The 14,082-nt window shown below is 40.1% G+C and overlaps 1 protein-coding gene across 1 annotated transcript in view; it reads right to left on the bottom strand.

Annotated features, from left to right (window-relative positions):
• The window catches only part of TEX14 (testis expressed 14, intercellular bridge forming factor), a 1,917,691-nt gene that overhangs the window by 265,294 nt on the left and 1,638,315 nt on the right, over positions 1–14,082 (bottom strand). Inside the window, exons 20-21 of the mRNA XM_086954052.1 lie at positions 3,966–4,065; positions 2,390–2,480 (exon numbers count right to left, since the gene is read on the bottom strand). Of these exons, the coding sequence (XP_086810178.1) occupies positions 2,390–2,480; positions 3,966–4,065 (191 nt within the window). The remainder of the gene's footprint in view (positions 1–2,389; positions 2,481–3,965; positions 4,066–14,082) is intronic.

The raw sequence follows: 14,082 nt of genomic DNA, 5'->3' as shown, positions 1-14,082 counted from the left end.
CCAATAGTGCCAGGTCTAACAGATTCTGTCTAGGCAGCAGTAATAGGGCTCTGGTCTTTGCAACTTCATTCACAAATATGTACTCACAGTGCCAGAGGACATAGCTGGGCCTGTACCCTGGCTTGAATAGGACCAGTATACAACATGACAGGCAGTTTACCTTGTTCTTCACTTCAGATGACAGCAGCAGTATGTGCGTTTAATCGGCCATGGAATATAGGCCCTGATCCTTCAGTAGAGTCAGCCAACTAGTCTTGTCCAAGCCTTTACTCTGTATTCAAGTGCAGAGCTCCTTGCAAAACACAAGATCCCCTGCAGTGCCACACTGTTTTTAATCCTAGCACAGGGATGCTCGGTTAAAGATTTTTTTGTGAACCCAGGAATTAGTTTTATATGACTTTTTATTATCTACTCTGCTGCACTCAACATCCTTGGCTCCTCTTTTGGGTATTTAGAATATACCTCTTAGGGGAGGCGGTTGAAGCCCATATCGTGACTAGGCATCACGATACTAGGAGGTTCTCTAATGATGAAGCATGCCACCCTTGGGTGGGTGAGGGAAACCACCCTAAAGTCCTATAAAACAGATGCTCCTTCATCGTACAACACATTGCTCAAATTTTCTTCAAGGATTTTTAAACTAAAGAGAACATTTAAACATAACCATAGGAAAATGGGTTATTTCATGATGTGTGCATCAGATGGACAGAAGGGAAATATTTTTTCTATGTTTGAGTCTATAGTTGACACAATTTTTCTTTTTTTTTTTTTTTAAATATATTTTTATTTTTCTCCTTTTTCTTGTTAACTTGCACATTGAATTACGAATCAAATTTTTATACATTTTTACAGATTATCGCTGGTTTGAAGCTTTTCAAAACAATACAAAACAATACAAACAATATCCACAGTACATTTATATCACCAAATCATATATCAAAAACCTAACCTTTGCTATTCATCAAATTACGGTACCATCCTCTCTTTCCATTTGTTTATTGGTTCCCAAATTTTCAACCCAAGTCTCCTTCCCCTCTTCCCCTTCCGAGCATATATAGCTCTCTCAAGATTATAGCTAGCTAACAGATTTGACAGCCATACTTGTAAATCAGGGGGTACCTTATCCAACCATACTCTTGCAATTGTTAGTCTCAATACTGCCGTTGCTACAAACATAAATTCTTTATGGTCCAATCCAACTTGATTATCTACTCCAAACAAGATCATCCTAGATGTTAGTTTAACTCTTATATCAAGAGTATTGTTAATAAAATCTTCTATACTTCGGATCAAGGTATATAACTGGGGGCAAGTAGCAAACATATGAATAATATCGGCAGCTGCTGCATTACACCGTGGGCAAGTAATTACAGTGGACCCTCCCCACTTAGCTATTCTAGCTGGGGTGTAATACAGCGAAAATAGCGTCTTGTAGTGTTGCGATTGCAGGGGTCCAGAGCGCAAAATGGTGCATCCAAAATTTAATGATTCTTGAAAACTTCCTGCATCAACTCCCAACTTTCCAACCCACTTAGTGCTAGCTTTCTCCAAATCATCCACCTTCCCTTTGGTTAGTATTGCATAAAAGGATCTGATTGTGCAATCCCCTCCTGCTTTTATCTTTTCCAAAAGCTCATTTTTATTAAACCCCTCCCTACCACCTTGCTTGTGTGATAAATAACTCCTTACCTGCAAGTATTTGAAGAAATCCTTTCTCTCAACCCCATATTTAGCACAAAGATCTAAGAACTGGATTACCCCATCCCCATCCATTATATCCCCAATCTGTTCTATCCCTTTCTGTGTCCATCCCAACATTGTTGAATCACCAAAAATTTCTATCGGAAAGGAACTGTTTTTATAAAGCCTTACATACCTATTATATCTGCCCATTCCCATTCTTTTAAGGAATGTATTCCATATTCTAGATGCTGCCATCATGGTCTTAAACCTTGTTCTTTTATAGTATCCAAATTCTACTCTATTTAACAAATTATTTTCTGCCTCCGCCCCCAGTATAATAGCATACACTTCCGTGGACATGGTCTCAACCCTTGTATCGCTTCCTCCACCCCCAAAATTGACACAATTTTTTCTAAATACTAATTTATTCACAAAATAATGTTGTTATTCAATAACAAATGGATAAAACGTACTGCAGGTTCAACAGATGTCAATCCAGCCAATTCAAGCCAAGCTTAACATATGAATCTTAGCTCACTGCGCCAGGCGGAGTCATATTATACATAATTAAGCACATCAAGGTCTCAATCTTGCTTTACTCTTCGTAGATGGTCACTTAAGATCAGAACACCTGCAAAAACATTTGGCAGAAAAAGGCTCTTAGCGTGATAAAGAGCAAACACCAAAACAAACCATATTTATTTACCTGTTTCCAGATGTCAAATTGAGCCGAGTTATCTCTTCATTGATGTTTTCAAGATTTTTATCTGCTGTTCTACAGAAAAGAGGCTTCTCAACTAAAGCAAGAAGAGAATATAAATGTTAAAACTCAGTTATCAATCGCTTCAATTACGTTTTAGAGTTCAGTTGTGGCCTTTCATCTGTGTTTCTGCACTGGTGGTGCTTCTAAAAAAAGATACAGACTGAAGACGAGTTACTAAGCCTTTGTATTACTGCTCATCCACCTATGGATCTGATGCAATTCCAGATTTACATAGGTTTGTAATCCTGGGATTGCGTTAAATTGGTAGAGATCCCAGACATTGGTGTAACAAGGAGAAAACCCTTTTTTTCTTTGTTATTTCTTCTTCCTATGCATAATGCATTCCGCATCACTCACAGAGAGGTAAAACTGCTTCTTTGGAATGTTTTTGGCTAGGAAGGTATTCCTTACTGAATAAAAACAATCCTACCCGTAATGCAGGCACCCTTGCACTATGGGGCACAAGGGTGTCTGCGCTGGTGCTTGGCAGCAAACAGTGCACCTCGGCAAGGAGAGAGAAGAAATGCTCCATATCTTCGAAGATATGACATATTTCTGCTCTCTCTTTCACACAACAAAGCAAGTTCCCTTGCGGCATGAAATATGCCTGAGTCCATCAACCCTGAGGAAGATAATGCCTACATTTCGCAGAAAAGGCTTCATGCGATCTTAATGTCCCTAATCAAAACTTTCAAAATATACAAAATCAGTCAACAGTGATTTAACTATATTATGCATGGGAATATGTTGTTTCTTTCTGCTGGCCTATGGAAATAAATGGCATCCACAGAGCCTAAGCCCTGATTTACAAAGAGTTCACGCACTGCAGGGCAGCAAATAAAGTTGCTGTGCTCCATTGTGTGAATGGGAGAGACAGTACTGCGACATATGTACTAAGAAGAGGAGCAGTTATGCCCGGGCACACTTCTGCCATCCATGTGCCATCCTGGTAGAGTGTCTGCAGTGTGGTCAGCATATATTTTGTGTAGAAAGGGGTCAATACCAGCACAAAAACAATGCTTTACGGCAATTTCCTCTTTGTATGTGTCCTTCAGAATGCAATATACATAGAAATAGGAAAGAACGAGCCAAAATAAAAATATTTATGTTTTTTACACCTGTCTCAGGGAGGCACAGAGTTTTACTGAAAATACCCGACTACAACTCTTCGTAAATAGGGTTTTGCAGCAAAACATATGGGTTGTTGCATGAAAACGCCCGTGCACCATCCATAAAGTGCCCCCTGAACGCAGCACTGTGCACTGTGTTGTGTTACTTTAAGTACAAATCAACACAATCTGTGATTTCTGTTGGTTTGTAAATACCAACCTAGATTTTATATCAGGTCTGCTTTAGAAAAAGTTACGCAAATTAACTGTAAATCTGGGTCCTAGACATTGCGTTGGGGGTGCTTTAAAAATATTAATGCTGATGATATTGTTCAGACACTTTCTTAGATCATTCTTTAGTAAGCGTGAGAAAAAATGTAAACTTGAACAAATTGGGAAGAATATCCTACCTAATCCCAACCCTGCAGTAGTTGCACAGCTCAAAGCAAGTTTAGGCTTGGTTACACAGACTTCTTTAGTTACTTCCAATTCCTCCTCTGAATCCATGGTCTGAAAGAAAGCATAGTACAATCACACAATAAAGGGATGCTAATGTTTCTCATATGTAGCCTTCCCACTGCAAGGATCACTGTACTTATTATCTCTGGTATGGGACTGGAAATGAAGACTCTTTCTAACCTTCGGTAAGGATCTTTCTAGTGGCTAGTCTAGTTGCCGGCAGATTCTGCACGTTTTAAAATCCCCAGGCACCGGACTTGGAGGCAGATTTACTATTCTTTCACACAATGCAGCAAGGCAACTTACTGCACTGCGTTGCATGAAAGGGAAATGGCAGGAATGCTCCTTATTTACAAAGGTATGGATTATTTCTGCTCTCTCCATGTGCTGCCGCCCTAATACCATAGTGCTAGGGAGTTCGCTTTACAGGTAGGATTGTTTTTGTGCAGGAAAGGATGCCTTCCTGTCCAAAAATAATCCTTAAATGTATTTTCCTCTTTCCATTGGAAGATGAATTAATAAGGAGAAATTAAGGTATTTCTACTTGCCATGCCTAGTTCAGGTAGGCATAGCATTGTGGCACAATCCCAGGTATACTTGCCTTAGTAAATCTGGAATTGCATCAATGTACATGGGAGACTGCATGGGAATGCCCATGCACCACCTAGGAATGCCTCCCAGACACAAAGTAACACAAGGCATTACTATGTCCTGGGCTAATTTGTATTTACTAAACCACTCAAAGTGACTTTGTGTAGCTTAGTAAATCTCTAAAATGATTTTGCGTCGGGCTGCGCCATAATAGTAAGTAACCCTGACGCAAAATCTTACAAATCTACCTCTGGATCTGGACATTTTGCAACAGTTTTTCTGCGTCAGCAACAGTTCACAGCTCCAACTCAATGTTGATTACAGTGCCCATATAACATAGCTGGCAAGTTAGTGTCACCCTGATATCATAAAATAAATCCATACACTTCAATGCAGATCTTGGTGCTGCTTTCTGTGAACTTTTACAACTGATCATATTCGGAAATTTTTTGCTTTCAGTCACACAACGTTTCCAACTAGGGGCTGATTAAAATGTTGGCAGTAAGGATACTCCAGTGCAACGCCGACGGAGTATCCTTACCGCCAAAATAATGTTCCACGTACCTGATTTAGATGCGGGCAGACCATAGGAATGGCTATGTCAGTGACTATAAATAGGGCCATCGGAGAAATGGCTATATGTCAGCCTATCAAATCAGGATGGGCTGAGGTATAGCCATTTGCTTACTGTTATTCACCGCCAGGCAAACCCTGGCTCCCCTCCCCATGGCAAGGGGAGATTTACATTTTCATATGGTGCCCCCTGTATAATGTTAATTTAAAAACATGTTGACATTGAACACATATATTAGAATAATTTTGCTTTTACCTTCAGAACATCAGGTTTAGTGAAAATACTTATTATAGTATGAGAAAACCAAATTCGAGGGCAATAAGTTCAATATTACACACCACATGCAAGAGTAACATTTATATAACTGTTATCTCAGATTGCCCCTGTTCCCTTGCTCCTACAGCAGATATCAACACATGTTGTGGGATTGTCCAGTTATAAGTACATATTCGGGTAAAATGAACACTGTCCTTGGATCTGCTATTGGCCCCCAGAAACTGTTTAAACTAGAATGTTGCTTACTCGGACCTCATACTCGCCCTAAAGCTGGCAAAGCAACTAATAGATTTTTGGACCTAGCTTCTCTTTAGGCAGTGCACTCCATAACAATGCATTGAAAGGCCTTATCCTTACCCGGGATCCCTCGCCGAAACGCAAATGTACTCTGATGAGCTGAAGCAGAATGTGACTCCTTTAGGAGGAAAGAGGCTAGAAGGTAAAACAATGCCCGACTGCAGCTACCGGGTATGAAATGATCCTTTCTTTAAAATAAATGCCTCAAAAATGGTTCTAGACCCCCCACAGAATGGCTTATGCATTCTCCTCCAGATCTGCCATGCCCATTCGACCATTCAGAAGATGTGCAATCGCTCCTGTCACTCCCCTAACACTCAGGGCCTCATTACGATGTCAGTCGGATACCATCAGAATTTAAAAGAAGTATGGGGCATATTACCAACGATTAGCGATATTTATCGCTAACTAGGCTTAGCAACGATTTTTTTATCGCTAAGCATCGCCAGAAATTATCGCTGAGATAACGTGCTATTAGCTACGTTTATCTCCAAAGCGATCATTTTTCCGGCGATAGCGTGAATATCGCTGAGAATACAGCGATATTCACACATTAGCGACTAAATGTTCTTAGCAATGTTATTCACCTCCCATTGGATAACATGGCTAAGAACTGGTCTGGGCAGGTGTTAGTTTTTGGCGATATTCGCGCTTATCGCGAATATCGCCATCGCTAAGCCTGCCTTGCTCATAGGCGTTAGCGACGTTAGCGACTGCTTTCAGTCGCTAACGGGTTGGGAACGCCCACTTTGCATGTCATAAGCGATAATTATCGCTAACATGCAAAGCCCCCCTTGATAATATGCCCCTACATTTTTTGTGGGAAAAAAGGGATTTGTGGCACTGTCCATGTGCTTAAAGTGGTGAGGGATGTGGAAGTCTTACATTCAGGGAATAACTGACATCTTTAGCCAATCCTGACTTTTAACTAATACTACTTTGCAAAATACTTCAGGGACATTTCAGCGCTTTTATGCTCACATCTATACCATCAGACAGCAAAAATGTGATAATGTTTGGCTTTTCTACTTTGCTATGCATGGTTGATCCCGTGCATCCACCCATGGATGTGATGTCATTTCAGATTTACAAAAGTTGCAAAACTGGGATTGCGTCACAGCGATGCGCCTCTCTGAGGAATTCTTAACGAGGAGAAAACGTATTTTTTTTATCCAAGTAATTTCCTCTTTCCATATGTGATGCATTTTACATGACACGTAAAAAGGGGAAAGAAAATGTATCTTTAATTTGTTTTGGTGCAGTCATTATGTCATTGTGTCTACCTGCTTTGGCAGATTGCAGAACGTAGTGCAGCAGCACAAGGAGAGAGCAGATACTCTCCATGGGCCCGATGTAGGTAGCCAAATACTAGTCGGTAACGGCCGAAAATCGGTAATTTCGGCCCCTACCGACCGGTATAAGAGTATCGAGATGTATGTGTTGAAAAAGTTACAGATTCGGTAAAAACCAGTCGGTAAAATACCGAATCGGTATTTCACGAATCGGAATATACCCAATTCTTATTTACTGAATCGGTAAATAAGAAATGGTTATTTTCCGAATCGGAACATACCGAATTCTTATTTACTGAGTCAGTAAATAAGAAATGATAAAAATGGCATATTGAGATGTAGGAAACCCAAAAAATACCGAATTCCATGAAAAACGGTATTTAAGAGTCGGTATTTACCATGGATTGAAAGCAGGTGGAAACCAGGTACAGGATATATAAGAAGGTCCCAAAATGCAACAGTGCAACCACAATGGCGGCTTTCTACATTATGACAAGGTGGCTACGGATACAGGCAGCAGGAGAGAGGGGTACACAGTCAAAATATCGAGTATGACATATAGATGTACCAAAATATTGTGTCAGTAATTTCGAAGGTGCAGAATATCGAAGACAAGAATATCGTTGGACAGAATATCGACCCTAAGGTAAGTAATATCGAAATACTTAATATTGATGTAAGTAATATCGAAGTTAGTAATATCGATAGCATATATATCGATGTTACTAATTTCGATTACACTAATATCGATATTTGTATTATTTCTTTTGTTTTTTATTATGTATGTGCTATATGTTTTACTTAAGTAATTAAAATAATTAATATTATATGTGTATTACATTTATATATTAATACATTTATTTATAAGTAAATTATATGTTTTAGTACCGGAGCGGGTTGTGGGTTTATAGGGGAATAGGGTGGGAAGTAATTTAATTATGTTAAATTGATTATTAATTAGTAGGATTTATTAATAAATTGTAATTAATTTGTAAATATTTTTAATTAATTGGAAAATAATTTTAATTAATCGATTAATTGATAAATATGTTCTGTAGCGGGTTATGGGTTTATAGGGAAATAGGGTGGGAAGTAATATAAATATGTTAAATTAATTAATAATTAGTAGTTAATATTAATTAATTATAAATAATTGGTAATTAAATTTAATTAATTGGTAAATCATTTTAATTAATTGATTAATTGATAAATATGTTCTATAGCGGGTTGCGGGTTTATAGGGGAATAGGGTGGGTAGTAATTTAATTATGTTAAATTAAAAAATAATTAGTAGTTATTATTAAATCATTTTAAATAATTGGTAAATAAATTTAATTAATGGTTATTTCTTTAAAAATAATTGATTAATTGATATATATGTTCTGTAGTGGGTTGTGGGTTTATTGGGGAATAGGGTGGGAAGTTATTTAATTATGTATAATTAATTAGTAGGAATTTTAAATTAATTTAAATAATTGGTAAATAATTTTAATTAATTGGTAATTAATTTTAATTGATTGGTAAAAAATTAATTCATAAATATATAAATATGTTCTGTTGTGGGTAGTGGGTTTATAGGGGAATATGGTGGGAAGTAATGCAAATGTAATTAAGTAATCATTTTTTTTAAATGATTGTTTTGTAAATAATATAATTGTTAAATAATTATTAATTGGTAATTAAATATTATAAAATGGTATTTTCTAATATTTATTTTTGGTTAAATATATTTAGGTAATCATGTTTTTTATAATTATGTATAGGTATTGTATATGGTTTAAAGTTTTTTAATACTTTATATCATTTTTTAAATAAAAAGCTTTTATTTATAAGTATGTTATTTTAACCCCTACGCTATCCAACATTTTCCCTACTGTTGCATTCTCTGCAGTTGGAATAGTAATTGTTACCCCTACGCGTTCCAACACTTTCCCTACTGTTGTACTCTCTGGAGTGGGAATAGTAATTTTTACCCCTACGCTATCCAACACTTTCCCTACTATTGCACTCTCTGGAGTGGGAATAGTAATTGTTACCCCTACGCTATCCAACGCTTTCCCTACTGTTGCACTCTCTGGAGTGAGAATAGTAATTGTTACCCCTACGCTATCCAACGCTTTCCCTACTGTTGCACTCTCTGGAGTGGGAATAGTAATTTTTACCCCTACGCTATCCAACGCTTTCCCTACTGTTGCACTCTCTGGAGTGGGAATAGTATTTTTTACTCCTACGCTATCCAACTCTTTCCCTACTGATGCACTCTCTGGAGTGGGAATAGTAAGTTTTACTCCTACGCTATCCAACGCTTTCCCTACTGTTGCACTCTCTGGAGTGGGAATAGTAATTTTTACCCCTACGCTATCCAATGCTTTCCCTACTATTGCACTCTCTGGAGTGGGAATAGTAATTTTTACTCCTACGCTATCCAACGCTTTCCCTACTGTTGCACTCTGTGGAGTGGGAATAGTAATTTATATTCCTACGCTATCCAACGTTTTCCCTACTGTTGCACTCTCTGTAGTGGGAATAGTAATTTTTACCTCTACGCTATCCAAAGCTTTCCCTACTGTTGCACTCTCTGGAGTGGGAATAGTAATTTTTACCCCTACGCTATCCAACATTTTATATAATTAATTGTAAAAATATTTAAAGTATATTTAATTTTTTATGTTTTGTACATTTTATTTATGTTATTGTTTTATGTTTGTAAATGTATTTGTAAATTAGAATATATTTTAATAATTTATAAGTTAGTAAAATAATTATTACAACATATTGTTCAGAACATATATATTATATATTTACAGTATATATTTAATTAATGCATTATTATTATATATGTATTATTTATTAATTTTAAACATTATTAGATACTTATAACTATGTATATTATATTTTTTAGTGTTATTTAATTTATTTTACAATTATATTTTTAAAGAAAAAAAACGATATTTTTAACATTGATATTTTTAACATCTATATTATTTTTTCGATATTTTTGTACTTACCATGTTGTAGATAGGATGTTGATATTCTTGCCCTCGATATTTTAGACTCGATATTTCTGTAGGGCGATATTTTGGAGGTCGAAATTTTGTCAGTGATCCGGAGAGAGGGTCTGGCTAAGGGAGGAGCAGGTGTATAGGCAGAGGATCACCCTCTTCCAACTGACTGAAGCTGAGATCCTGCAAAGGTACAGACTCCACCCCAGAACCATCCTGGACTTGATCAGGGACCTCCACCCATATCTAGAACACCCAACCCCAAGAGCACATGCCACCCCACCCCACGTGCAGGTGTTCTGCTGCCTACACCTTCTTGCTTCTGGGAGCTAAAAGTATGATTGCCGCGGTAGGTGGGGTGTCCCAGAGCTGCCTGTCACGTTTCTTCAGAAAATTCCTGGACGCCATGATGCAGAGGAAGAAACACTACATTGAGTTCCCTGACACACCTGCTGAACTAGCAAAGGCCAAAACCGATTTCTACCAACTTGCACAGTTCCCGCACATCATAAGCTGTATCGATGGGGCGCACATCCCACTATGTCCACCTGCAGCAACAGAACACATATATAGAAACCGGAAGTCTACGCATTCAATCAATGTGCAGGTGATCTGCAACGCTGCCAACATGATTACGGACATTGTTGCAAAATTCCCAGAGAGTACCCACGACTCCTACATCTTCCAGAATAGTGCGATATACAGATGCCTTGTGGCTGGTGATTTTGGGGATGGATACCTGCTAGGTAAGTAAGTGTGAGACACCCTGATAGTCAATGCAGAAGGATCAATCATAAGTATGTGACTAATCAAAATTTCATTTTCCACCCAGGTGACAGTGCATTTGCCCTGCGGTCATTTGTTCTCACCCCCTACCTGAATCCATCCACCAGGAGCGAAAGGCGTTACAACGTGGCACACAGAACAACACGTTGCGTGATGGAACGCACTTTTGGACTGTTTAAAAGCAGATTTAGGTGCCTTCATAAGAGTGGAGGTGCACGGCAGTACACGCCAATGATCTGTTGCTAAATTATTGCAACCTGCGCCATGCTGCACAATCTTGCCACCAAGGAGGGCACAGAGGTAGAACTCACATATCATGAGAACATAGATGATGGGACAGAACAAGCCGATCACAATGCAGCAGGAGCAGCGCCAGCAACAGATGGTAGACTGAGCCGCCAGAAATCACAGATATTTCTAATAGAGTGATGAAACACAGGCATGTTTAGTTCTTGAAGCACTGAGTTTAATCTGCACTACTGCACTTCACATATTCAAAACCACACTAACCAAATAAAATCCACTTTTCACACTGGGTGGCCAAAGTTCACTTCACTGTGACCTGACCTGTGTTCTGGATGATATGTTAATGTTTGAGGTTACGCATTATGTTGTGGGAGCCACGGGGCAGGGGGTCAACTTGCGCAGTGGTGGCAGGTTCATCTGAATGGAGCCTGCTGCTGCAACGAACGTCCTGTACAGGCGTGCTGGATCCACTCCTGCTTGTGGACTCCTCTGTGTCCCCGACACCCGGGTTACTAGCAGTGGCTGTCTGCTGTGTCAGCAGTACCTCCATAGCAGAGGTCACCCTCCCCATCCCCCTGGACAAGTCACTGCAGCAGTGCACAATTTCAGTCTGCATGTTCACTGACCGGCGGCATAGCAGGGTGGTTGCAGTTGCTAGACGGTTGATGGACTTATTCAGCTGCTTAAGTTCGTGCCTATTCCTGCGCCTTTCTGTCTGGTCACTCTCCAGCCTGTCACAGAGGGAACCCAAGCGCACACCCATTTCCCTCACTCCCTCTGCCATGGACTCCATTCCTTTGGCCATGGACTCCATTCCTAGGGCCATGGAGCATATCCCCCAATCAATGTTTGACATCCTGCTGTTCAGGATGCGCACCTGTCTGTGGACTGCCATGATCCCTTTGGCCTGCATGCACTGGATCCTCACCATAGTGCTTTCCAAACCAGAAAAAGACCCCCTGAATATCATGGCCCTCGTCGCGTTCACGTGCCCTACGGGCACTTGCATGCCCAGATCCTAATGACCCCTGTTGCCCTGCGTTGCCAGCCAGTGCTGGAGTGCTAGGTGTGTGAACCTCCACTTCTTCCTCATCAGAGCTTTCCAGGATCTTGAGTGGTGGAACGTCCTGCCTCTTTGGCCTCAAATGCACAGAGGACCCTGAGCTTGGTGTTGTGGCACCTGCAGGTGCTGCCAGAGTCTGTGTCTCAAACAGCAGGGGTGACAGTGGCTGTGCTGTGGTGTCTTCCTCCATTGCTGTGGGTGCCTGCGTTGTGGAAGTGTCCTCAGGGACAGTGCTGTGTCTTGCTGTGTCTGTGGGCTTCTCCCTCGCAGCCGTTGCAGTGCACTTGCCTCCCCTCCCTGCGCTGCGCGATGAGTCTCCTGTGGGAAGACATGGACAATAATTACCTGTGTGTTTTCATTAGACAAAGTCCTATCACACAATTTCCTAACCCTCAACTGCTTGTGTTTGGGGAGTGTGGCATGGCATGCAGTATTCTGTGTTGGCTGCTTTAATGAATGTTCCTATGACTACGACTACCATGATGCATTGCTGGTGAGTACTGACATGTGTTCTGGATTGTGATTGAGTCACCCACATTGGGGAAGGGGCCGGGGAAAGGGTGGGGATTCATGTCCATGCATCTTACCTTTCTTTCTTGCAGCTCTGGCTGAGCTGTCAGCATCCCCAATCCTGTGTATGTTTTCAGGCTCCATTGTGGATTCCACAAGCTGCTCCAGTTCAGTGAGGCTTGGTGCACGGCTCTTCCCTCCACCTGTGGCTGAGGATTCTTTCCTCTGGGTTGCAATCTTCTTTTTGGTGGTGATCCTCAGATCATACCACCTTTTCTTGATGTCTTCAATTTCACGATGTGTGACCCCTAGGGCATTTACTTTGCTCTGGATCGCCAGCCAGGTGTTTCTTTTGACAGACTCTGCTACTTGCAGGGAATGTCTCCCAAAAAGCTGGCTGTAATGCTGCACTACCTCCTCCACCAGCACCTGGAGCTCAGTTGTGCTGAATTTAAGCTTTATTTTTCTGTCAACATCATCCTTCTGGCCTTCCTGGGACTCCATGGTGATGCTCTGCTGGGCTCAGTGCAGCCTGCTCCTCTGTCTCCCCTGTAGCTCTCCAAACAGTTCTGTGGCTCTGCACCTGCATGGGTGTGGCCAACTCCAGGTACTGGATGTGGTACTTGCATCTGATTGGTTGAATTCACAGTTGCTTTGTTATGGGGTGTGGTGGGTGTCCCTGATTGGTTGACTGGCTCACATGTCTTCCATTCGAATTTTTGAGATCGGATTTTACCGATTCGGTAAATACCGATTTGGTAATCTCCGATTCGGTATCTCCCGTTCATATGGGCCTGGAGGCCCATAGGGTTGAATGGGTGATACCGATTCGGTGATTACCGATTTGGAGATTACCGAATCTGTATTTATCGAGTCAGGATTCCGACTGTTACCGATTCAGTATTTTTTGACGATTTTTTAGCTACATACAGTTTTCTGATTCATAAATACCGATTCGGTATGAATCGGTATTTAAGAACCAGTAAAATGAAATTACCTACATCGGGCCCCATATCTTTATAAATATACAGAATTTCTTTTCTCTCTTTTTTACGCAACGCAGTGCAGCAAGTTCCCTTGCTGCACAGTGTTGAATGAAATGTTAGTAAATGTAGCCCTGAATTTATATTAAATATCACGTTCTCATAAAGTCCCGCAGATGCTTTAGCTCTATAACTATTTGGACCATGAATAGATTTATAAATAATAGTAGCTTTTGGTATATTATCATTCAAACCAAATTATGAAAACATTTTCGTATAGTATCAGTATCATTAACTGATAGAGTATCTGAGGACCCAGATAAAAAGTCTGATAGAGAATCATGTAGTAATATTTTATCCATAATAAACGTGCTATGTAATGAAGATGATGATGTTTGTACTTTCATAAAGGGCACAGCTGAGGATACTTTAGTTATTTTACTAATCC

Source organism: Lissotriton vulgaris, chromosome 2_1 (genome assembly GCF_964263255.1).
Source record: "Lissotriton vulgaris chromosome 2_1, aLisVul1.2, whole genome shotgun sequence".
Lineage (NCBI taxonomy): Eukaryota > Metazoa > Chordata > Amphibia > Caudata > Salamandridae > Lissotriton > Lissotriton vulgaris.
Note: the sequence above shows the minus strand (reverse complement) of the source record. Positions and strands in the feature narration are given on the sequence as shown.